Below are 24,953 nucleotides of genomic sequence, written 5' to 3'. Positions count from 1 at the left end.
TGTAGAAAAAAATCTTTTTTCCAGTGGAGAAAATTTCTAGTATCATGGAAATTTAATATTTTGTTCAATAGACTCACTACTATTTACAGAAAAGAAGACAGTATATTTTTTTAATTAAAAGTGTTTATTGGCTATTGACTTTAATAGACTTACATTAAAGGAAAGAAACATTTTTTTCAAATGTGCTAATAAGAAAAAGACCCAGAAAAATGAACAATGCTGGGGAGAATATTCAGTGTTTTGAACATAAATAAAACTCATAAATTTTATATGGATTCTGGGATATTTATTAATATTCCTCCAACGAAGGATTTGACATTGAACAGGAATACAAACATATGAATAAGTCTAATCTATTTCAAAGCAATCAGCTCTTTGAGAGCAGAAACTCTTCATAAGTACCCTTGCCATTCATGGCAGAGAGATTATAGGAATGCTACGAACCTTCCTAAACCATTAATAAAAGAAAAACATATAGATACCCAACACATAAACATATAGTAACCACATAATAATTAAACACAATGTTCAGTAATGCCCACTGAAATGAACAAACAGCAAAATATATTCTAATAATGTAAAACAAATATATTTCATGCTCCTATAAAAACAAAGGCATCTTTCTGGTTCTGTTGTTTTTACAAAAACTGTGTGTGTACACAAGTGTATATATATTCTTACAGAAAACATGACAAATATAGAAAAGCCTAAAGAAAATGAAAATTACCTGTCGCACCATCAACATGAATGTCACTCTTTTGGTGAGAGCAGAAAACTCATAGAATCAGAGATGCCCCAAGAAGATTTCACAGCCTCAGGATCTGATGCCAATTCACCAAGCACTTCAGAACTCACAGGCTAACCTCTTTCTAGGCTTGCAAACTTCTCTACTATTGCCCGATTCTAGCATTTTGCCCACTGCATTTTTCACCAGGCCAACAGTGATCAATAAACCAGGACACAAGAAGGCTGCCTCCAATCTAAAACTTTTTGTTCCCCAATCATTAGAGCTGGATGGAATTTTAGAAGGTCATGTGGTGCTATCCACCATACCTGCCCCTGTTTGTTCAGGAGGAAATAGGCAAGGGGAGGTTAAGTGATTTGCTCAGGTGTCACAGCTGAGTAGAAGTGAAACCCAATCTTGTAATTGCCAGGCCAGGGCTCCATCCAAGTGGGCACATAGTGAGTGATGTACAGTGATGGGGCTACACTTGTTATGTGCTTAGACTATTAATGAGCCCAGGGTAGACCATAGTGGATCTGTATGACCAGACAAAAACATCTGGGCAAACTTTTCGGCTCATAACAGGCCACTGCATGGACATAGACAAGTCACATACGGATAACGTGGTCAAATGAAAGAGTGTATCCTGGGCCAACTGATCATAGGAGAAATGTGTGAGCCCCACATTCCATGAAGATGTGAGCCTGGTTAAGTCCCAAGAACTTTTCTGATTGACTGCAGTACTGGGGCAGGTTGGAAGGCAGAAGTGTCCAAGAGGGCCCTGAGAATATAATTAAAACTAGGAAGCTCTTAAATCAGCTAGATGCCTTTTACAGTCAACAGCCATATGTCTACAGAAGTCATGCTGCTCATGACCAATCATCTCCTTTCCAGCTCTAATCCAATTCAACAAACCCACACAATCTCATCAACCCCACTTCAAGGCTGTCCCTTCTCATCTAAAGCTTTCGTCTTTGACTAAACGAATCTCCATTGACTAAAAGAGTTAGCACTGAGGGGCGCCTGGATGGCTCAGTCAGTTAAGTGTCTGACTCTTGATTTTGGCTCAGGTCATGATCTCATAGTTGTGAGATCGAGCCCCGTATCAGGCTCTGCACTGAGCATGGAGCCTGCTTAAGATTCTCTCTCTCTCCCTCTGCCCCTGCCCCCACATGCGCAAACATGCGCTCTCTCTCTCAAAAAAAAAAAAAAAAAAAAAGTTAGCATTGAAATATTAAAGGTCATGGTTTAATTCTTTCTGATCAGTTGGGGTCACTTAAGTCTTTATATGAAATCTCCTTTCTCATGGAGGCAGAGTTTGATACAAACATTCCTTATTTGCATAGACCTTATTCTCAAATACAAATAATTAAAGCTAAGATTGTTTCTCCTTCTCTTCTTCCTGTGTGACAACAGTGGGGCAGTCTCAGTGTGAAGAGTCTGATTTGTGTATGCCAGGTCTCAAGACGCTTGCCTGCAGATGAGCTCTTTCAACTGTGCCAGTCTGTCACTTCTTAGTGCTTCCCGGATGGAGTGGAAAAAACCAAAATAGTGTTCAAAGTTGTGCATCATAAGCAGGACTCCAGCCAATAGCTCGTTGGTCACCAGCAGATGGTGGATGTATGCACGAGTATGATTCTTACAGCAGTAACAGGAACACCCTCTCACAAGTGGATCAAAGTCCTCCTGGTACCTGAGAAAGGAAGTTACAACAATATTCCAGTAAGTGAGGAATATAAGAAATCTGCTATCTATTCTGCTGGTACATAACCAATAGTTAATAACATCACTGGCAAATGTAGTGCTAGTCACCTGCTTAAGATGACAACGAAGTGAAAAGTTAACACAGAGCATGAGTCAGGAGACTCGGGAGTCTTCTTCTGACAGATATAACCTCCTGGACTGAGGCTTACACAGGAGCATCAGGAGAGTCACATGATCACTCCCTCATGCCGAGCTTTGTCGTCACACTGCAAAGGCACACAATGATAGCAAACGCTGTTCTGATGAATGATACTTTTTTCCCACTCGCCACCAGAACTAGGACCCGAAGACACAATATGACCTTTCACTTGCATAGATTCCTGTGGTTTACAAAGCACTTTGACAAAGACTGTCTCACTTAATCTCTGCCGGAGGGGAGGGGTGGGGGGGGAGTTAAGAGGAAGGGCCTCAGAGCTACCACACCTAGGTTTGATGCCTTGCTCAACTCAGGCAAGTCATTTAACCTCCCTCTGTGTCTTTACTTTTTCATCTGTAATGGGAATAAGTGTAATAACAGTACCTACCTTAGAGACTTATTGCAAGAATTAAATGAGTTGATATAGCAAAGGATTTGGACACTGCTGGACACATACTAAGCACTACATGTGTCACTTTTTATCAGCTCTTAAGTTAAACAACTTGACCAAGGTCACAGAGTCAAGAGCAGTGCTAGGATCTGAACTTTAGGTCTAGTGCTGGCAATAAGAAAACTACAATTTCCAGTTAAATCTATAATGTAAGGGAATTTTAGTAGTAACCCATTTATATTACCCTAGCATTTTAAAAACAGAAATGAATCTCCTTGGCCATTTTCCAAGAAGTTAAATGTGGTAAACATCACCATTTCAGACCTACAATCAAGAAGCCCCTGTAGAATATAGATTAGACCTAGGATTTTCATATTCTTTCATAAATTTTCAAGTCTGTACTATTACTAGATAGACATAAGTAAGTCTGAATCCCTAGAGTGTTCCTTTACATAAGACCAAAAACACTCCAGCACAGAAGTGAGAGTACCAAACACAGAAAACCCCCTCACTGGTTCACTAATAATTACCACTTTAGGCCAAATACAAAGTTACAAGATCTTTTAGTTCATTCTTTATAGAGGGAAATCTTTTATTAAGATTTATAATCTGTATATAACCAAGATGACCTAAGTTCCTTAGAATTTAAACACTTTGTTGTTTTTTATCTTGAAATCTTTATCTTGCTCTGTCATTATTTAAAGTAATTGGAAAGAGTAGAAGACACCAGACAATGTATTTGGCCTAATGTTTCTGACAGCTCTTCTAAAACAACAGTTATCTAGCCTCGGTTTTCTGACAAGACAAAGTACACAAATTCATCTGCAGAAAAAAAGTTTTTCTGGAACTGAATTTGAGAAGGCCCAAATAATATCCAACTATAAATATTTTATGAAGTCATAAACTGAAAAGGGAACAGTTACATAAACTTTTAAAACAGACTGAAATTAAAAAGTCAGACATCAAAATCCAACCTTAAAAAAATTCCTTACTTTTTTTCCTTCAGATTAATTTCAAATGATGTAATTTCTTGGTTGCAACTGGTTGTTTTAATTTTCTTTGTTTGATCTGCGTGTTTTATTTCTTCCTGTGTCCCATTTTGTTGTGATACTAAAGGACAAATCAACAAAAAGTCTTGAATGAAAATCAGATAAAGAGTGGCCATTGGGAGATTTTTATTCTAGTTACTATTTTATGCCCTTTGACTCTGTAATTCCACTCATGAGAATTTATCCTAAGGAAATGACACAAGGAAAGTAGTAATATGGACCAAGATGATCACTGACATTCTCTAGATTATCAAAACTTGGAGATTCAACAATGTCTAAGCAAACTATGGTTACAAGTATGTAATATATAATCTTACTGTCAAGGAATGATTTTAAGAAAACAGGGAGTGTGTGTGTGTGTGTGTGTGTGTGCGCACGCGCGCGTGTGTGTGTGTGTTTGGAGGGGGGTGGAAATCTTTTTTTTTTTTTTAATGTTTATTTATTTTTGAGAGACAGAGACAGAATGCAAGTGGGAGAGGGGCAGAGAGAGAGGGAGACACAGAATCTGAAGCAGGCTCCAGGCTCCCAGCTGTCAGCACAGAGCCCGACACGGGGGTCGAACTCACCAGCTGTGAGATCATGACTTGAGCCGAAGTCGGAAACTCAACCGACTGAGCCACCCAGGAGCCCCTGGAAGCGGGTGGAAATCTATGTGTGTGTGTTGGGAGTTATGTCTCATCAAAATGTACATGCAAATTGTGCTTTGTAACTGCCTATGTTCCAAATAGATTAAAAGTAGAATATAGTTTTAATTTATGTATTCTGTATGGAGTCCCTGGAAGGAACTCAGATTATCCAGAACTAAATGGGGACTTGAGTTGTTCCCCTGAACTCTTTAGAAAAGAATGTTCCTGGATTTATAAGAGAAACACCAGTTACTATGCAAAGAGCCAGCTGTCTTGAACAGGGGCAAGCAGAGAAGTATTACTGGGAAGGAGTAGTAACAAGTTCAGGGTTGGCCCAAGGAGAATAAACAGATAGCACTAAGAAGATAATTTTGTCCAGATCAAAGGAAAGAGAGAAGTGACCTCAGCATTGAGGCTGTTATAATTTTGCTGCCATGAATTTGTATGCTGATGTGGAAAACTGCAACAACGCCCTGGCTTTTTGCAAAATTCTTGTCACTAGGGGGAACTATATTAGTTCCTATACAGGCAACTTACTCCTTTGCAATTGTCACTTTGTAATTGGCAAAAGACTTTAACTTACTATACACACACATACACAAATATGATTATTAATAATACTTTAATGGAAAACAAACTGTTTCAGTTTTCCTAATCATGAAGAAACACCTTTCTCTAGCCAAAAAGGAACTTGTGTGTTCCTGAGAATTCAGTATCGGGTTCTTTGTACAGTTTTACATATTCATGGTACAGAATAACAGTTATCCATGTCTTTATGGAAATAATTAAGCTTGTAAATGAACATTTATAGAGTTTGTGGTATGCTTTTTCATCAGCATACATTATATTCTGGTCAGTTTAAAAGACAGTAAAACTGACCTTCTATATATAAGAATTTGAACAAACCAATTTGTTTCCAGAATAATTCAATTTCGGTTAATGGTTAGTTTGCTTTATAAAACTATAACATCTTCTGGATGAAATTTTAATAACTTCTGGGGAATAAAGTGAACCTTTAAGAAGTCTCTGGCCTGAGTTCAATGTAAGGCTGGTGGTGACGGAGGAGCTCAAAGGACAGCAGGAAGCAGGAAGGGAGAGCCCCTTGCGAAGGCCAGCGGGCAGACTGGGCATGCAACAGCCACCTGAGAAACTGGGACCCCAGCCCGACGCCCGTAGCCCATATCCTAGTTCTTTTCCTACCGTCAGTTAAATGTCAGACTCTGGAACTGATTTTCTTGACTTCTAACTAAACAATAAAAGAAGATGGTGGTACTTCAAAGCAATATTAGCAGAGGAAAACAGCTTTCACATCTCTGTGAAAAACCCAAAAAAGCGAAAGTGACACTAGGATCAGATGGGGTAAGACTCTTCTGTATTTTGATAGCATGGCCTTGGCAAAAAGCAGACAAGAACTCTTTTGTGAAAAACTGAATTAACTTTTAGTAAGCAGTTAAAAGGTTTTCTGTTCTTAGATTTTCATCACTATCCACTCTGAATGTTCTTTTTTCAAATTGTTAATAGAAAGTGTTTTGTTTTTCTTGGTTCTGCTCACTATAAAATCACTTCCAAATAATTGATGAGCTACAGGGATAGCACTAAGAACCGACCGGGTTTTGTGTGCCAACATGCCAGAGCGTATAGATAAGAAACAAAAATGTAGTTTTATAAAAGGCTGATGTTACAGTATGCACATATCTCTGGCTTGTGACTCAAGCCAAAAATGAAGAGGAAATAGAAGATACTTGAGGCTATCACAGAGACTAACTTCAGAAAACCTACACGTCTCTTCAGGGTTCGGCTGGTAATCAAAGCTGAAAGTCAGGGCACATCCCCGCTCTGTCACTTGATAAGGGAAGAAACTCTCAAATAAGTCCACTCCTCTTTCAATACACTCGAGCACCTCATCTGGCCGGCTGACTCCACAGATGAGCCTGTGAAAACAACAGTAGGAACACTGACGTGAGGACAATGCCAGACTGTGTAGCAGGCAACAGATAATAAGGTGTGGTGGAAAGAATGCAGGACTTGGGCAGCAAAGGGACCTGGGCTCGAATCCCAGTTCTGCCCTTTATTTACTTACTGTGTGACTTTAGGGAGGTTTCTTAACCATTCTGGGTTTTAGTTTTCTAACTTTAAAAACAAAAGCATAATACATAGCTCACAGATGTGTTGCGAAGATTAAGGAGTTAACTGTAAAAACACACAGAGGAGTTTCAAGTCCCAAAGAGAAGTTCAGTAAAAGTTAGTTTCCTTCCCCCACCAATTCCTTCTGAACAGCCTCCCTAGTCTTCAACTGAACTTTACAGTCTATCTATCCACTACACAGATTTTTTTTAAGGGTGCAAAGCTATAGGTCAACTATACTTCACAATTTTTAAAAGATTAAAAAACAAAAAAAAGTACAAAGCTGTGTGCTTTATTTCCCCCTCAAATACTTTCCATGCCTTAACTGTATTTTACCTATAGTTTCTTTTTTATAATTGGTTCAACAAAGACATTTTTATCTGTTGTATTCTTCATAGGTTCATTTACAAAGCAACTCGCGCTCTCAGAATTTGAACTCTGCCCACAGGATCTAAAACTCTATTTGGCTTTATTCTTCTTTGTATTTTCTCCATTAATAAAAAGTCTACATGGAATGAGGTGGTATTTTCAGAGGTAATGGGTAAGGCATTCTGGGAGGGTTAATCATACTCAACCAGGTTTTGCCACTAAAACAAGAAGGGGAGACACCCTGGATCAGGGTTGGCTGGCTGGCTGCTTTTCTTTGTTTTTCTACCCACAGTCCCTTTTATGAACTGGCAGAGAAAAGCTAACAGACTCCCTGATTTCTAAGAGAAGTCCAAAAAAATCTTATGTAATATTAAACAACCAGAACATTTATATATATGACTACAGTTTCCTTCAACTAATGTTTTAGAACTCCTCTCCAACTAAAGATGGCATTTCTACACACATATAGGATGAAAAACAATCCCAGCACTCAAATCCTGTAACAGACATCTGTGAGCATTTAGCTCAAAGAAGTCTAGAAAATGACTGGAAATACTAGTGCTGGACTGTTATCTGCACCAGAACAAGATAATCACAGGAGGGAGAACAATGAACACAAGAGAACCAGGTTAAAACGATGGGGGAAGTTCTGGCTGCACTGGCAAAGGGTTGGTGGTTCTGGCTGTTCAACTCTGTGTTACAGGGCTGTATACATGTGTAAAAATTCATCACGCTGTCCATAAGATTCATACACTTTATTGCAAATTATCCTGGGATTTTTTTAAAGTGGTAAAATTTACATATACTATATAGCATCCAACAGTCCGAGAGGTATAAAGCAGCATCCCATAATCAAACCTCTAAACAGGTGTGTAGGGAAAAAAGCATAAATATTCACACCACGTTGGACAAAAAACTAGAGATTAAAAAGCAAAACAAAACAAAACAAAAAGAAAAATGGCGGTAGTATAATAAGAAAGACATCAGCTGTACTCAGAACCTTAGGATTTTTAGCTTTAAATCTTGTAGATCACCTCTCTACACCAGTACATACTGAATCCTGTTTATGGAAAGAACTAGCCCTATTAATGATGCCAGTACCCTTGATTTAAAAAAAAATGGCAGTTACTACATGCCTCAAATCTAAGAACTTCTTCCAGGTTCTTATTACTACAGCCCACCTTCGTTCTGCTAGGCACCCCCGATCTGTCCTTAACTTCCCTTGATTAAGGCCACAGTCCCATATGACTTTATTCCTGTCCCCAGGGGCCATGTTACAATGAAGAATATTTGCACTTGGCACAAAAATGAAGGGAAACAGTATAACACCTGCCCTCCCTTATGAGGATCAAATAAACTAGTTCACATGACAATTGTCCTCGTCTATATTCTGAAATCAAAGGCAGGACAGCTGTGATGGAAACTCTTCCCACAGTCAGCCTGAGCAGATTCAGCCCAGAAAAGGCATAATCAGTTCATCAAAAGACATGCCCATGTAGAGACTCGGCATAATACACAATCACCAGCACCCCTGCATTGAAGCCCACGAAACTTGGCCTGCGTCCTAACTGAACACTAGCCTGGGTTTGTCCTCCGGCAGCTCTGCAGTGACTGATGACAGCAAGTACAGTCTAGTTTCCAGGGTTGTGGGATTCCCTTGAAAGCCATCCAGAAGGAAGCCACCTACGGGCCGCTTGGCTGTCTCTCGTGCTGACCTCAGTCTCTCCTCCATCACATCTCCACCTTCAATCACACCAATGATGGTACTTTTCCGAAGGACCTATAGGAAGAAAAGACTGGATGCTTTAACTCTTTCCAGTAGTGGAAACCTTCGCTTACATGGACTATACATGGAAGACCAAGAGATAGAAGAGCTCTCAGTGCAGTTGCTACAGCTGAAGCATGAAAGGAGGATGATACTCCCTCCTCCCCAAGAACCTTTAGGGCTCCAAAAACCACAACTTGAAAGCCACCCAAATAAGTAAGAAAAGACTGAGTAGAAACTGAGGCAATAAGCACATATAGTCATGTTTGAGCTTAGATTAAATTAACACCGAGCAAGTACAATTTAGGTTACCTCCAAGTCTCTTAGAGATGACTTTAAGAACTTTATGGTTGGGGGGCACATGGGTGAGTCAGTGGGTTAAGCGTCCGACTTTGGCTCAGGTCATGATCTCACGGTTCCTGGGTTCAACCGCGTGTTGGACTCTGTGCTGACAGCTCAGAGCCTGGAGCCTGCTTCAGATTCTGTGTCTCCCTCTCTCTCTGCCCCTCCCCTACTCACACTCTGTCTCTCTCTCTCTCTCTGTCTCTCTCTAAAAAATAAACATTAAAAAAAGAAAAGAACTGTACAGTTGGGAACTAACTGTCCATTTGCGAAAAACTAAATACTTTGCACACCATCTTCAAAAACAAATCCCACAGGGCCCTATAATCTAAACATAAAAACAGAATCATAGAAGTATCAGAAAGATATATTCAAGTTTTTATAATCTTAGGGTAAGAAAGGCCTACCTAAGCAAGCTAAAGCTTACCCAAAAAGGCTAACATATTTGAGTACAAAATCATCAAAACTTCTCTAGTGAAGCATACTCTCAACAAAGGAGTTGAGAGGCAAAGGAGAACTCACTGCTTGTTGGAATAGATACCATACTATACTTATACCATAGAAAAGCCTCCAACAAACCTTCTAAGGAAATGACAACCCACAGACATCTGGGCAAATATGTGAATGTGAATAGGAACTTCTGAAAAATAAATGTGAATGCCCTGTACACATATGGAGAGCTAACTAAATCTCACCAGTAGGGAAATACAAATTGGCAACAATTAGGTACCGTTTTTGCCCATCACACTGACAAAATTGTTAAAAGACAGATAGTGACACAGTGGAGGAAAAAGTGTTAGAGAAATGACACATACTCTGATAACTAAAGAAGAGTAGAAATTAGTTCTGCTTTTTGGGAGGGCCAACTAAACAAAACTTGTCAAAATGTCGATGCTTTAATCCTATGTCCTAAAATTCCACTTATAAGAATCTCTCCTACGAGTATATTCATTCATAAGCACCAAGCTATATTCACAAAATGTTTAGAATAATGAAAAACTGGAAACAAGTATACATTAATAGAGTAAAGGCCTAAATAAATTATGATACATTCATAGTGTCTTCCTACTCAGGTGTTTTAAAAAGAATGCAGTGGATACAGCAACATAGGCATTGATAAGAAATGAAATTCTGAGATACTGCTAAACAAAACAAGCACACTTCTGAGCATATGACCATATTCGTGCAATAAGAACCCCATACAGTCATGTATGTATGTAAACACTATGTATATGCAACTAAAAAGTAAGGTTTGCATGGAAAAATGCAAATTGACAGTGGCTCTCTGGTAGAAGAGAGGAATGGGGAAGGAGCCTGGATTGCTGTGAAAAGGGAATTTCACTTCTCAGTTTAAGCAAGAGGGACACAAACAGAAGGAACACTTGGGCTGCTGTGTACAGAAATGAATTAAGAGTGAATATGGCTAAAGGATGGGTAGGAGGCAACTTTAATAATCCAGATGAAAGACCAAGAGGACCCAGACTAAAGCAGTGGCAGTGGGTGAAGGGGAGGGGCAGGATCTGAAAACTCATCAGAAGGTACAATCCACAAACTTGACCAATTAGTTGCCCAAGGAGAGGGGGAAAAGTCTGGGATGACTCCTAGCTCCTGTTTTGGAAGTCCAGAGAGAGGATGAGAAGAGCAAAGATAGAAAATTCTAGGAAAACAGTGGAGGGTGAGGCAAGATGATCATTCTGTTTTGTGCATTGTGAGTTTGAGGTATCAGCCGCTAAGTATACAGACCTAAAGTTTCAGACATGTGTGATACAAATGTGACTGCCCGGCTAGAACGACAGATGCCTGGAATGCTGCTGCCACTCCCCATGGCAGACATGGCTGACAGATAACTCTCTTCCTGCTGCACCCAGGCACAGCTCCAAGCACCTTGGGATGAAACCCATTTGCCATCCCTAGCCTAGGAAATATATAAAGAAAAGAATGCCAGCAACAGTATTTAAGTATTTAAGGGCATTCAGAATAACAGGATCCAGGGGTGCGTGGGTGGCTCAGTTGGTTAAGCATCCCACTTTAGCTCAGGTCATGATCTCACAGTTTGTGAGTTTGAGCCCCAGATTGGGCTCTGTGCCGAAAGCTCAGAGCCTGAAGCCTGTTTTGGATTGTGTCTCCCTCTCTCTCTGTCCCTCCCCTGCTCATGCTCTCTCTCTCTCAAAAATAAATAAACATTAAAAAAAAAAGAGAGAAAGAGGATCCAGTGAGGAAAAGAGGTATGCAGACATACAAAGTAGGCAGTTACACAGGCCTGCCCCTTTCCATGACTGACACAGCCCTATCTGGAAAACCTCCTTTCATGGATGTAAAAAGCATAATCATATAACTTACTATCTAAAATGGAACATAGGTGCTCTCTCCTCCAGCCATCCAAGATGCTGGAAGGAGAGAAGCCTAAGGGGAAGAAGGTGGCTCTGGCCTCTGCTGTCATGAAGAAGCAGGAGGCCAAGAAGGTGGTCAATTCCCAGTCTCAGAAAAGGCCCAAGAACTTTGGCATCAAATAGGACATCCAGCCCAAAAGGGACCTCACCCACTTTGTCCAGTTGCAACTATATCCAGTTGCAGCGGCAAAGGGCTCTTCTCTATAAACGTCTAAAAGTACCTCCCACAATTAACCAGTCCACTCAGGACGTTGGTCTTGGATGGCCACACAGCTACTCAACGCCTAAGCTGGCCCACAAATACAGACCAGACAAAGCAAGAGAAGAAAGAGATTGTAGGCCTGGGCTAAGAAAGCTGCCAACATAGGGGATGTCCCCACTAAGAGGCTGCCCGTCCCTCAAGCTGGGGCTAATACTGTTACCACGTTGGCGGAAAACAAAATGGCTCAGCTGGTAATGACTGCACATGATATGGGTCCCATTGAGCTGGTTGTCTTCCTGCCTGCCGTGTGTCCTAAGATGGGAGTTCCATACTGTATCATCAAGGGGAAGGCCAGGTGGGGCATCTGGTCCACAGGAAGACCTGCACCACTGTCCCTTCACACAGGTTAACTCAGAAGACAAAGGAGCTCTGGCTAAACTGCTGGAAGCCATCAGGACCAATTACAATGACAGATATGATGAGGTCCGCCATCACTGGGGAGGCAACATCCTGGGTCCAAAGTCAGTGGTTTGCATTGCCAAGTTGGAAAAGGCAAAGGCTAAAGAACTGGTCACCAAATTGGGCTAAGTGTGTGCTGTTGCTTTTCCTGTACATAATAGTACTAAAAAGTTCCCTTTCAAGAAAAAAATGGGACACATGTAAGAGTAATAACCATGTAATAATCATGTCAAGACAATAGCATGATTATAGGGATAGAGAGAGGGACCAACACACAGCAATAATGTGAAATGGTAAGGCTGACTAGCATGGAAGAGGGGCTTGAGGCTCATCCAGCTGTTCTAATAATCATGCTGTCACACTCCCTGTCCTCCTTTCTACTCATGGAAACATTACTCATCCTACAAGGATAATTACCAGCTCAAAACAATTGCTAGTGAGCAACGCTAACAATTAGGACCCACGGCAATGTCCCCACGCTGAACTCTTACTGCAGATACTGAGCGTTCTATTCAGAATGACAACTAAGGTCTCTTCTAATCATTTCATGTACACTAACGTTGGTAGCCAATTACATTTTTTATTGGTACACTTAAGATACCAATGTTCTTCAGACTCAATGCGCTTTGCCACAGTGGGACCTAACCACTGCTCAGGATTCCTCCACATCAATGGTGTCAATGCTTGAATTCTCCCCTGTGGTCACACCTTCTCTTCTCCCACTAGCTCTGCTCTCTCCTAGTGAACTTCATTCACTCTGCACCCAGGATCTCTGATTTCCTGCCACAGCTACATCCTCCCTACCCTGTCATACCCAGCTACCATCAACAAGCATTTATCGAGGGCTTCCTTATGTCAGGCATTCTGCTACATGATGGAGACAAAAATGATGCTCAGAAAATGAGTTTAAGGAGATCACAATGTAATAAAGACAAACACGTGAAGAAATCATTGTACTACAATATAACCTGAGCTATATAATATGGCCACATACAAATTAAAGGGGTGGCAAAGGATGAACAGAACTTCCCGGAAGGGTCAGGGACAGCTTCCTAGAACAATGAATGTAATGGAATGAGCTGGACCTGGAAGCAAGAGAAGGAATACGACTGGAGATAAGAAAAAAAGAAACAGCCCAGAAGGAAGCCCATGTACAGCGACAGCAGAATGACACAGGGTAACACTGCTGGGAACTGCAAGTGACTGAGAAGGTCCAGAGTGCCAGCTGCAGCCAGTCCTGAGCTGGAGAAGTGGGCAGAGGCCAGGTCACAGCAGGCTGTCCCTGCCACATAAGCACTGAATGGAAAGTCATTAAATTCTTTTCAGGAAGTTCTTATGGGCTCATATTCGTGTTTTATGAAGACTTCTCAGACAGCAGAGCTGAAGATGGATTGGATGGAAATGACACCAGAGACAGAGAGAATAATTAAAAGGTAACTGCCCATATAAGAGATGATGAGGTTATTCTGCCTCAAGGTAGTGATAAGGATGGGGAGGAGGAGGCAGATCCTAGAAATCAAGAAGGATTCCTAGGAATCAAGAAGGAGTGGACAGTCGGATATTAAATTGGGTATTAAACGAAGCCTTGAAAGACTCAAATTTCTGGGCTGAGGAACTTGGTGGCTGCTATAAACCGAGAAACAGAAGAAAACAAGAGGTTTGAGGAGATCAGATACTGAGTTTGGTTACTCTGAGTTTGAGGTGCATGTGAGGGATATTCTAATACAACTCGGCTAAAGTCCACTTTATACAATTCTGAAGCTAAGCAGAGTGATCTTGATTATACATGAAATTTCAGAATTATTCAGCAATTAAAACTAAGGGAAAGCTGCCCAGGGAAAAAATCCAGAGTGGGGTGAAAAGGAGCCTAAGACAGAATCCTAGAGAGCAAGAATAGTTATGGTTCAGGAAAAGAAAACAGGAGAGTAAAAGAGACCAGGAAGTGAGAAGCAGAGAAGCGGGAGGAGGAGCAGAAAAGGAACCTAAGTAAGGGACAGTTTCAAACAGAAAGGAGTGGTGAGCGGTACAGCCTTACCTCTGACTCTTCCTGCAGCCGGAGACAATTATCCAGGAATAGAAGTGATCGATCAACAGACTTTCTGGCTCTTTTTATGGAAGTTGCTTCCTCACAAGATGCCTCTCCATCTGAGAGGCACTGGAACCAGTCTGGCTGAAGGGCCTGCTGAATTGCCATGAACTTGGAAGCAGTCATTTCGACTCGTCCCCCAACACCCCACACCGACACAGACTGTCAGGGAACAAAATAATGAGGAATCAGCAAGAACAAAATGCAAATAAAAAGAATAATAATAAAATGGTAAAGCAATAGTGAATTTAATTCCTCTTTACAAATGGAGATATGGTAGCAATTCAATATCCTAGATATGGTGAGTAGAAGAAGCTTCCTGCACCATTTTCCAATTCTCCAAGGACCTTATAGCTCTTAGAGAACCCTTTGGTGGCCACACAGCCAGCTTCTGAGCTAGCCCCAAGAATTCTTTGTTATACTTCTCTAGTCCAGTCTTCTATTCTCTGAGGCCCCACCCCATGCATGCTGTTCCTAAATACACCACAGACTTCAATCTTTCTCTGTCTTTGATCACATTGTTCCTTTTGGCTGAAATGCCCTTCCCTTCTTCTCTGCCTGGTAAAATACTATGCATCCTTCAGGACAGAATTCAAATACCATCTACTGTATTGTGCTTCCCAAACCTATCTGAGCATAATCCATCACTCACTCTTCTAAGCTCTTACAGTAATTTGTACTTATTTCTTTCATGAGAAATACTTTTATAAGTACCTTATAAGTACTTTTATAAGTACTCTGACTAGAATATCTCAATTCATGTTTGTACCCCAAAAGCCTAGTCTAGACCCTTACATATTATTGAAGGTTAGTAAGTATTTACTAGCTTGAGTTAGATACAGATAAAAAAAGTAAGTCAGATAATACATAAGCATCTCTATATAATGTTCTTTTTTTGGTTACTCCTTCCTCTACAGTATCTTTCTTCTTAGAAGAGATTGACAAGGACATAAATGGGGAAGCCACATACATCTTTTTATTCTGGCCTAAGGCTTAATTAAGAACACTATTTAGGGGCACCTGGGTGGCTCAGTTGGTTGAGCGTCCAACTTCGGCTCAGATCATGATCTCATGTTTCGTGAGTTTGAGCCTCACATCAGGTTCTGTACTGACAGCTTGCTCAGAACCTGGAATCTGCTTCAGAATCTGTGTCTCCCTCTCTCTCTGCCCCTCCCCTGCTCACACTCCATGTCTCTCCCTCTCTCTCAAAAATAAACATTTAAAAAAAAACCAAAACACTGTTTAAATAAATCCTCTTTCTTTTACAAATGGGGTAGATAACAGAAGTAAAAATATCATCTTTTGGATTAAAATTACAAAATAAAGTTTAAAGCAGAAGAATAATTTAAAATACTTAGTCAAGATTAACAGATATTGTTGACATCAATAAAGTGGGTACAGGAAAAGTAATTGCATTTGTAAAGCAGCAGTATATACCGAGGCCTTGCCAGAATGTAGTCCTCAGAGACAAGACCAATGTGCCATGTCTCAGGTGAAAACTTGTAATGAAGTCCTTTTGATACTGTTCTTCACTAGCTAAAATCTCTGGCTGTGCACCCAGCTTTTTCAAATTCTGTTCTAAAAGCAAGCAGTATTACACTGAGACTCTACTATATATAGTTATACATGTGATAACACTCATCAGCAACTTCCCTAGCACTTCCTGAGGTTGTTAAAACTGCAAATAAAGCATGGCATAAAAAAAATTATTGCTTTCTATCATCATAGCAATTTTTTTTTTCGCCATGTACTTGACCTTCCTTCATCCCCCAATTTTTTGCAACAATGAAAATGCTGAGGATCTATATTCCTTACCTTAACTCCATCCACAGGCAGCCCTACTCTAATTCCTATAAACCACACCTCCCATTATATTCACAGAAATAAGGAAAAGGTATAAAGGGGTCAGGAATGGGATAGCAACCCAGACAGTGGGATCCAGCATTGGAGGGATACAATAGGCTGACTATCTGGGACAAAGCTGCAGCCTTGGAGGCCCTTCTGAGAACACACCTTGTTTGTTACATAACCGGCTGGGCAGGGGCTGACTGGATCATGCAGGGAACAGTACAAGAGCGATTCTGGCATGCCTGTATAGACATAGAAAAGAACTCTTGAAAGCACTTACATCAACAATTACACTGTGTTGTAACAGAGTGCAGCTTTATAAGTGTACTGCTGGATAAAGCACCTCTAAACATAGTAAACTGTTCATATCCGATCTCAGAATTATAAGAGGCCTGTCAACATGAATGAAAAAGTTACCTTTAAAACCTACTCATCTGAAAAAAGAATTAAAGGTTCATGTCCAATGACCAATGAGTTGCTACAAAAAAAGTACATCTTGAAGTATGAGATACAATAAGTGTTTAGGGCCACATTGACCCTACTTGATTTGTTTTGAAGAAAAATTTGATATCAAGTATGTTCATTCTAGGTACCATCCAAAGGAACTAGCTACTGGAAAGATAAAACAATATGGTCAAAAGGTAATCTCATTAATAAGCAAGCCATCCCACAACATGGGACCTTGAGGCAGAATTACAGGTAAGCTACAGGATATTGAAAATGGATCAAATTCTCAGTAAGTTTCATTGACTCAAGATGACAATTTCTTAGGTTGTTTACTCAAAAATATTGTCATTAAAAAAAATCCAAAAAAGTGCTTACTAAACCATATGTGCTTAAATTTCATATGCAACTCTGCATTTTACTTAAAAAAGGATTTCACTGAAAAAAGACCCAGAAAATAAAGCAAACTAAAAAATAAAAACAAAAACAAAAAACAACTCTGCAGTTCTCCACCTATTTCCATAATTTCAGTTAGTATGGTTATCCCTAGAAAGCTTATTTAGCTATTTTCACTCAATTATATATTTAATTACATATATAATACATATATATGTATGTATTTATACTATATATTTATAATTGTATACTTTAAAGCTGGTTTTAAATTGGTTTCGGTCTAGGGGCGCCTCGGTGGCTCAGTCAGTTAAGTGTCTGACTTTGACTCAGATCATGATTCTCATGGTTCTTGAGTTTGAGCCCCACGTTAGGCTCTGTGCTGACAGCTCAGAGCCTAGAACCTGCTTTGGATTCTGTGTCTCCCTCTCTCTCTGCCCCTCCCTGCTCATGCTTTGTCTGTCTCTCTCACTCAAAAATAAACGTTAGTGGAGCCTGGGTGGCTCAGTTGGTTAAATGTTGAATTTCAGCTCAGGTCATGATCTCACGGTCCATGGGTTTGAGTCCCACGTTGGGCTCTGTGCTGACAGCTCAGAGCCTGGAGCCTGCTTTGGATTCTGTGTCTCCCTCTCTGCCGTTCCCCCACTCATGCTCTGTCTCCCTCCAACTCTCAAAAATTAATAAATGTTAAAAAAAATTTTCTTAATAAACGTTAAAAAAAAATTAAAATTGGTTTCAGTCCAAGGAAAACATTACATAAATTCCTCTACGGAAATACAAGGCCTTGTGACTACCACCAAGTTATCATGAAGTTTCCCTCAGAAGCAGAGGACTGAATAACCGATGGAAACTAAATTTTCATTCACTTATGTGAGTCTTAGATATTGGGAGAAAGCTTCAGGAGAAAGTTGTCTACAGAAGAATGGATTCTCAAGCTGGCACTGCTAAGCTTCCCTACAAACAAATGGACACATACATTTGCATATAAAATCCTATTTCTGGAACAAAAGATAATAAATATTAACATGAAAATATAGCTATAGGTAAACACTTGGTCTTCTGCATTATGTTTTAGGCTCAAACATGCTAGACTGCTTTGAATCTTAGGTATGTCTCATGCAGCTTTTTACCTCTGGGTCTTTGCTCTGTGCCTGGTGTGTCTGCCCACACGTGTGTACTTCCACCACTGTGCCCACCTCCTGACCTGGGTAACTCCTACTTTTCCTGGACTCAGCTGAGATACCCCTTCATCCTCTTTCTCAAGAATCCTTTCTTTAGTCCGACCTCCTTCCACACGTACCCCCTACAGCAAATTATGTGCTCCTCTCTCTGGGCTCTCATGGTACATGTACATATTCCTAATACTGCAAATGCGGTCACTGCATCCTACTACAATTACCTATTAATCTTTATCCCAGACAGGCTCTGAGTTCCACTGGGGAAGCAACTGTTGCTATTCATCTTTGAATCCCAATGTGTGGTTCTCAGATGCCCAATAAGTGCTCATTAAATTAATGAATAAGTAAGTGTCTGAATGAAAGATCAGTCAACAGCACCTCCAAACTTCAAATTAATACATCACAAGACAAACACAAATAACAATTTTTACCTATAAACTTTCCAATTCCTTCCTTATATTCTGCCAAGACCTCATGGTGTTCTGCCCTATGAGCAAAACAGAAAAATACATAATGAATTGTCCTACAGATACTCGATGCAACAGCTGACAGTAAATGTAGTGTTGAACAACAAAGCATGCCATTATTCAAGAGTCCCAACTCATTAGGCTGTGTTCATTAGCCAGAGCATAGGTCTTCACTTTACAAGTGTTTCTGTGGGAACAGAAACTGGCAAAGATTAAGTGCTTCCAATACCCGGATTTCCTTCCTCCCCTATTATTAACACAATATTGCAGAGTTATTTCACCATATAGCATGTTCTTCAATGAAGGATAAAGTCAGTATGTACATTACATAAAATGATTTAACTCCATTAGTTTTGTTTTCATAAAATAGTACTAGTAAGTACATATGCAGATAAAGGGAAAAGTTTGAGGCTGGTACATGAAGACAGACTCTAGAGTCTAAGTTTAGTTCTTACCTAGCATTCCCTGCCTGTCACCTCTGGGAGTAATGGCAATGAAAGCCACCATACTGGCACGGTTGGATCAGAAGAATAGTGAAGCAGCTCTGGTATGTAGGTCTGGCCTGTGGCTTCCAGATTAGGGTCAGATAATGTATAATATTTGGTATCTCTGATTTCACTCTAAAAATCTACAAGTTTTTGTACATATAATCAAAAAAGTCTTTTCTCCCAAAAAACAAACAATCCAGGGAAGAAATGGGCAGAAACATGAATAGACATTTTTCTAAAGAAGACATCCAAATGGCTAACAGACATATGAAAAGGTGCTCAACATTGCTCATCATCAAGGAAATACAAATCAAAACTACATTGAGATACGACCTCACACCAGTCAGAGTGGCTGAAATTAACAACTCAGGAAACTACAGATGTTGGCGAGGATGTGGAGAAAAGGGAACCCTCTTGCACTGTTGATGGGAATACAAACTGGTGCAGCTGCTCTGGAAAACAGTTTGGAGATTACTCAAAAAATTAAAGACTGAATTACCCTATGACCCAGCAATAGCACTATTAGGAATTTATCCAAAGGATACAGGAGTGCTGTAGGGGCACGTGTACCCCAATGTTTATAGCAGCATTTTTAACAATAGCCAAATTATGTAAAGATCCCAAATGTTCATCAACTGATGAACAGATAAAGACAATGTGGTGTGTGTACACATACACACACACACACACACACACACACACACACACACACACACACACACAGGAATACTACGCGGCAATGAAAAAGAATGAAATCTTACCATTTGTAACAACATGGATGGAATTGGAGGGTATTATGCTAAGTGAAATAAGTCAGTCAGAGAAAGACAAATATCATGTTTTACTCATATGTGGAAGTTGAGAAACTTAACAGAAGACCATGGGGGAAGGGAAGGAAAAAAATATATATATAATTACAAACAGAGAGGGAGGCAAACCATAAGAGACTTAAATATGGAGAACAAACTGAGGGTGGAAGGGAGTGGGGGGTCAGGCATCAGGGGGGCGGAGAAAATGGATGCTGGCGATTGAGAAGGGTACTTGTTGGGATGAGTACTGGGTGTTTTATGTAAGTGAAGAATCATGGGAATCTACTCCCAAAGCCAAGAGCACACCATATACACTGCATATTAGCTAACTTGACAATAAATTATATATTTATATAAAAGTCTTTTCTCTTTGCTGTACTTTATTAAGGTATCTAAGCTGCTGCCAGAGTTGATACTTAAACGATCAGATCTAACACTTACAGTGAGGACAGTGTAAGCTGAGCCATGGCAGGAACCCCGTGGATAGCATGCAGTGTCTGATGGGTCAGGTGTGGGGCAGAGCCGGTCTTGGTGTACAGAAGGCAGGCTGGAATGTCCATGGTGCGGTCTCCTGTTTTGCCCAGGTTTTTTATTTTTCCTAGGCGACAGCCATTAACTACCTTGGTAAGACTCAGCTTCATTCTGGGGGATTCCTCTAGGTCCTGATAAGAAAAGAACAGTACATTCAGGGGTTCCATGACATCTAAAGGCTAAGCATTTTACAAAGAAAGTAACCTACAAGATGATGAATGACAGCATATTTATTACTACTTCCAGCCTACAACTGTTTTAGATAGCAGGAAGAAAGAAATGGGAAAAGACCTGGACAGAATAAGATACCTTCTCCAAGTCTTAAAGCAAAATGATGACATCAACCATATTTAAATTCAGTCACGGAATTTTTGTGCTGAAGAAAAGCAAACAAACAGAAGGACAGGAGTAAAGACTAATCATGGAAAGAGTGTGCACTTTTTCACCAAAGGCTAACTTTCAGCCTTTAAAATGTATATAGAGGAAGGCCACACTATGTAAGCCATACTGATTACTGATTTGATTCATTTTTTTCTTTTTCTAATTTGAGAGAGTGCTAAGCAACATAGCAATTTTTCCTAACATGTTGTTACATAAAGAAAGCAGGTTCCAGGGGCACTGAAGTGGCTCAGTCAGTTAAGTGTCAGACTTTTGATTTCGGCTCAGGTCATGATCTCACGTTCATGGGATCAAGCTCTCTGTATTAGGCTCTAGGCTGACAGGGCAGAGTCTGCTCAGGATTTCCTCTCACCCTCTCTCTCTGATCCTCCTCTACTTGTGCATGTGTGCTCTCCTCTCAAAATAAATAAACAAACACTAAAAAAAAAAAAAAAAAATGAAGAAGGCACATTCCAAATCAGCATCCTGGTGTTTATTAAACTACATGGAACAATATACATCAAAAGATAAACAGAGATAATCTCTGAGAGGTGAGATTATCTCCCAATTTGTTCTTATATTGCGTCCAAATAGAGGTGAGAAACCACATGGAGCATATATGCAATTCATAAGCAATTTAACACTACTTTTATCAGGGATCTTGGCGACTAGTCCCTGGTCCTTTTGTGTGGCAAACCCTGGAGCCTGATCTTGTCCACCCATCCTAATGATCAAAAATCGACATGTCACCAAAGAAAAAAGTAAACAAGGAAAAGTAGACAGCTACATTTAAGAAAAAGTATTGTAATAGATAAAACTGCTATTGTCAGTGATTCTCTGTATTGTGAGAATGGATACAAATATTAAGAATTCTAAAGAAAGCATTAGAGAATGACCTTCAGCTGGAAATCAACATTTAAAAAAATAACACACAACTTTGTCCAGAGCTGGAAGAAAAAGAACCACACCTTCCTTTTCACTGTTCAGTTTATGGTAATTTTTATAAGTGCATCCTTTTTCTAGGGGCTCAAATACAAAAAGTTTTTATTATGGAGTAATGTAAATACAAATACACACATATACATGTTCATATATATGTTTTTATTGTTTTTATTTTTTTTAACGTTTATTTATTTTTGAGACAGAGAGAGACAGAGCATGAACAGGGGAGGGGCAGAGAGAGAGGGAGACACAGAATCTGAAACGGGCTCCAGGCTCTGAGCTGTCAGCACAGAGCCCGACATGGGGTTTGAACTCATGGACCGTGAGATCATGACCTGAGCCGAAGTCGGACGCTTAATCCACTGAGCCACCCAGGCGCGCCCATATATATGTTTTTAAAAAATGCTTTGGGAGGGATATAATCCACCAAACCAAGCAAATTTCTCAAGAAACAAACCAACAGACTCCAAAATATCAACTGCTTTTTATTTGCCTTCATCACCCTTTCCGTGTGGGTCACTCACTGTAGGAATCTTCTAAGATTTGTGGTGTGATGCTTTTCTAAATATACATTCACACTTCACTTCTACAGAGTTCTTGGGAAAGTCTTAAGGAAAAACCATTATAAAAACCATTTGGAAATGATTCAAGGAAAAACCTTTATGGCTTTAAGGACAACTGATAAGCTGTCAATGGATCTGTGCCTTCACAAGGGCTAACAAAAATTCCCCACACCTCTGGCAGTACTATACCAGTCCTAATGCTTCCAGGGCCACACATTCCCCACACTACCCTCCACTGCTAGCATTCCTTCAGGAGAGAAGGGATTTCTAAATGTGTATTAGATGAATTTTCTACAGACTGTCATGGACAGATGACTGCAATACGCTGAGACAAGCTTAGGTGAGTACATATTTTTGTTAAAGAAAAATTGCATACATATTTATAAACACATATGTACACATACACTCTAAAATGTTTGTATATGCCTAGAAAAAATTCTGAAGGACTTCCAAACAATATGGTGCGCTGACTTGACTCAGACACACAGAAATGATAGGCTTTAAAATTCTAGAAAACAGTAACAGAAGATGAGACAGAGACTATTCAGAGGAAAAGTACCCTAAAATCCTTACACAATTTGGGAGGAGGGGAGAGATAATGAATAATGTAAAACTGTTAAGTATGTGTGTTAAAAATTTTTTAAGTAACCATTAAAAGATTAATGACAGAATGCATAATTTCTAAACTCACTGGGGAAGGATGGGAGATGATAAAGAAAAATTGGTTGCTATAAATAAAAGGCAAAAAAGAGATGAGACCAAAAAGCTCATCAAAAATAGAAAACACAAAATAAGATGGTAGAAGTAAACCGAAATATGTCAGGAATCACAATATAAGATAACAATTTCACATAGTAACTTCAGTAAATAACATTTACTGGGCATACACTGTCCTTTACATATTAACCCTGATAAAACGTACCATCATATCAACCTCATAAGACAGATGTGATTATTAAATGCATTTTACACATGAGAAAACTGAAGGCTAACGGAGTCACCATTTGCAAAGTGGCAGAGCCAGTACTTAAATCACCGAAGTCTGGCTTTAGATGTTGTACTCTAACAGGCTGGTAGCCTATTAGGAGTCCCATCTTGTCCATACTCATGTGCAATGTTCACACATTAACTGTAATGTTACCATACAATTTTATAGTCCTATTTTCCATTTTGCTATAGTGTTCTTATTATTGTCCTTGTTTTCCCTTCTCTTCCTTTATCCATTCTCCCAGCCTCTGCAACCTTTCTCCATACTCATAAGAACATTTAAACGTACTCATAGATGGGAGTGGATGTTTTTTATAAAAAATGGAAATACACTACACTGTATGCATTTCTCTGCAATTTGCTTTTCTCCCAGGAGAAAATGGGTATCTTTCCTGAAGAGGAGACACAGAATTAACTTACTCTTTTAAAATAACTACTTCATGATATTACATAGTTTGGATGTGACACAATTTATTCAACCATCACCCTTGTGACAGGCACTCAAGTTACAGAGCAGGCCCTATGATCTCTGCAAAAGTCTGAGGACACAGCTCCCCTAATCTCATTTCCACCATCTCTAATCTACTTTACATTATGTTTCCTGGCAAAGCGCTATGTTTATGTTGATTTTTCATCATTACAACGCTCCAGTGAGTTAGGTACTATCACTCCTAGTTTGCCGATGAGTTAATGAAGGGTCCGCGCTGTTTTAAACAGGTTGCCTGAGGTCAGCCACAAAGCAGGGTTCAAAGCTCCCATTGTAAGCCTACCACCCTGCCTGTATGAACCCATGTATCCTAGAGGGTAACGTCTCCGGGTACGTCTAAGTTCAATCAATAAGGATGGATTTTTCTTCACTCCATGCCTCCAGTGGCCTCAGACCTCGCGAAGCCCTGAGCTCAAGGATTCGAGATCTTCCCAACCCTCCCAAGTACCCTGTGCCGTCCAGGAAACATTTCCGGCTGAGAACTTCATTCTTGAACAGAGGGCAGTCGAAAGGAGGCCCTTTTCTCTCAGAGATGAAGTGAAGCTTACAGGATTTGGGAGAATCTGGATTTAGAGAAGCCAAGATCCATCAGAAGAGCCAGAAAAGGGAAGGAGAGACATGACAGAAGTACAACTACAGTTACTGCAACACAATCAGTGAGCCTCTGGGGGCGACGCGACTCAACCACCCGCAGTAGCCCCCATTCTTTCAGGGAAAGGGGGGACTTACCTGCACAACTCCCAACTTTTTTGGCCTTGAGACCCCTCAAACTCCTCGCAGTTCGTTACCACGTGTCCGGCTTGCAGGATTCTCGGACCCCTGAACCACCGCCTCCGATGTAGAGCCAATCAGGGAGCACTGCGTCATCACCGGGCGCCAGTAAAAGGCAAAGGTAATATTAAAGCGAGCTCCGGTGACTGTGAGGCCGCCGGACGGCTGCCGTTGCCATGGGTTACCGACCTAACTTGTTCCGCCTGAGCACAGCCTCCTGGGAGTGGTAGTTCGACGGCG

General features: G+C 40.3%; 1 protein-coding gene and 1 pseudogene across 3 annotated transcripts; one reads left to right on the top strand and one right to left on the bottom strand.

Moving 5' to 3' along the window:
* Positions 1-264: 264 nt before the first annotated feature.
* Positions 265-24,862, bottom strand: QTRT2 (queuine tRNA-ribosyltransferase accessory subunit 2). Of its 3 annotated transcripts, XM_019448422.2 has the most exons (9): positions 24,672-24,862; positions 20,496-20,716; positions 18,722-18,777; positions 16,441-16,517; positions 14,377-14,589; positions 8,764-8,963; positions 6,470-6,621; positions 4,008-4,125; positions 265-2,417 (listed from the first exon to the last, which is right to left on the bottom strand). In XM_019448422.2, exons 2-9 carry the CDS (start codon positions 20,693-20,695, stop codon positions 2,186-2,188), a joined length of 1,248 nt encoding a protein of 415 aa, XP_019303967.1. In that variant the 5' UTR covers positions 20,696-20,716; positions 24,672-24,862; the 3' UTR covers positions 265-2,185. The 3 variants fall into 3 exon arrangements, with proteins under 3 accessions (XP_019303967.1, XP_019303970.1, XP_019303968.1); XM_019448425.2 differs by lacking the exon at positions 20,496-20,716; XM_019448423.2 differs by lacking the exons at positions 20,496-20,716; positions 24,672-24,862 and adding an exon at positions 19,213-19,930.
* LOC109266414 (60S ribosomal protein L7a-like) lies at positions 11,577-12,580 on the top strand (annotated as a pseudogene).
* Positions 24,863-24,953: the final 91 nt, after the last annotated feature.

This window comes from Panthera pardus, unplaced genomic scaffold, assembly GCF_024362965.1.
Source record: "Panthera pardus isolate Hobbes unplaced genomic scaffold, ASM2436296v1 HiC_scaffold_16, whole genome shotgun sequence".
In the NCBI taxonomy this organism is placed as follows: Eukaryota; Metazoa; Chordata; class Mammalia; order Carnivora; family Felidae; genus Panthera; species Panthera pardus.
Note: the sequence above shows the minus strand (reverse complement) of the source record. Positions and strands in the feature narration are given on the sequence as shown.

Coding starts and splice junctions, on each gene's coding strand:
- QTRT2 (XM_019448422.2), bottom strand. CDS start 20,695: ATGAAGCTGAGTCTTACCAAGGTAGTTAATGGCTGTCGCCTAGGAAAA. Junction 8,964..14,376: donor GGCTGCAGGAAGAGTCAGAG/GTAAGGCTGTAC, acceptor TTCTTCCTATAG/GTCCTTCGGAAAAGTACCAT. Junction 6,622..8,763: donor CTGCCGGAGGACAAACCCAG/GCTAGTGTTCAG, acceptor TTGTTTTCACAG/GCTCATCTGTGGAGTCAGCC.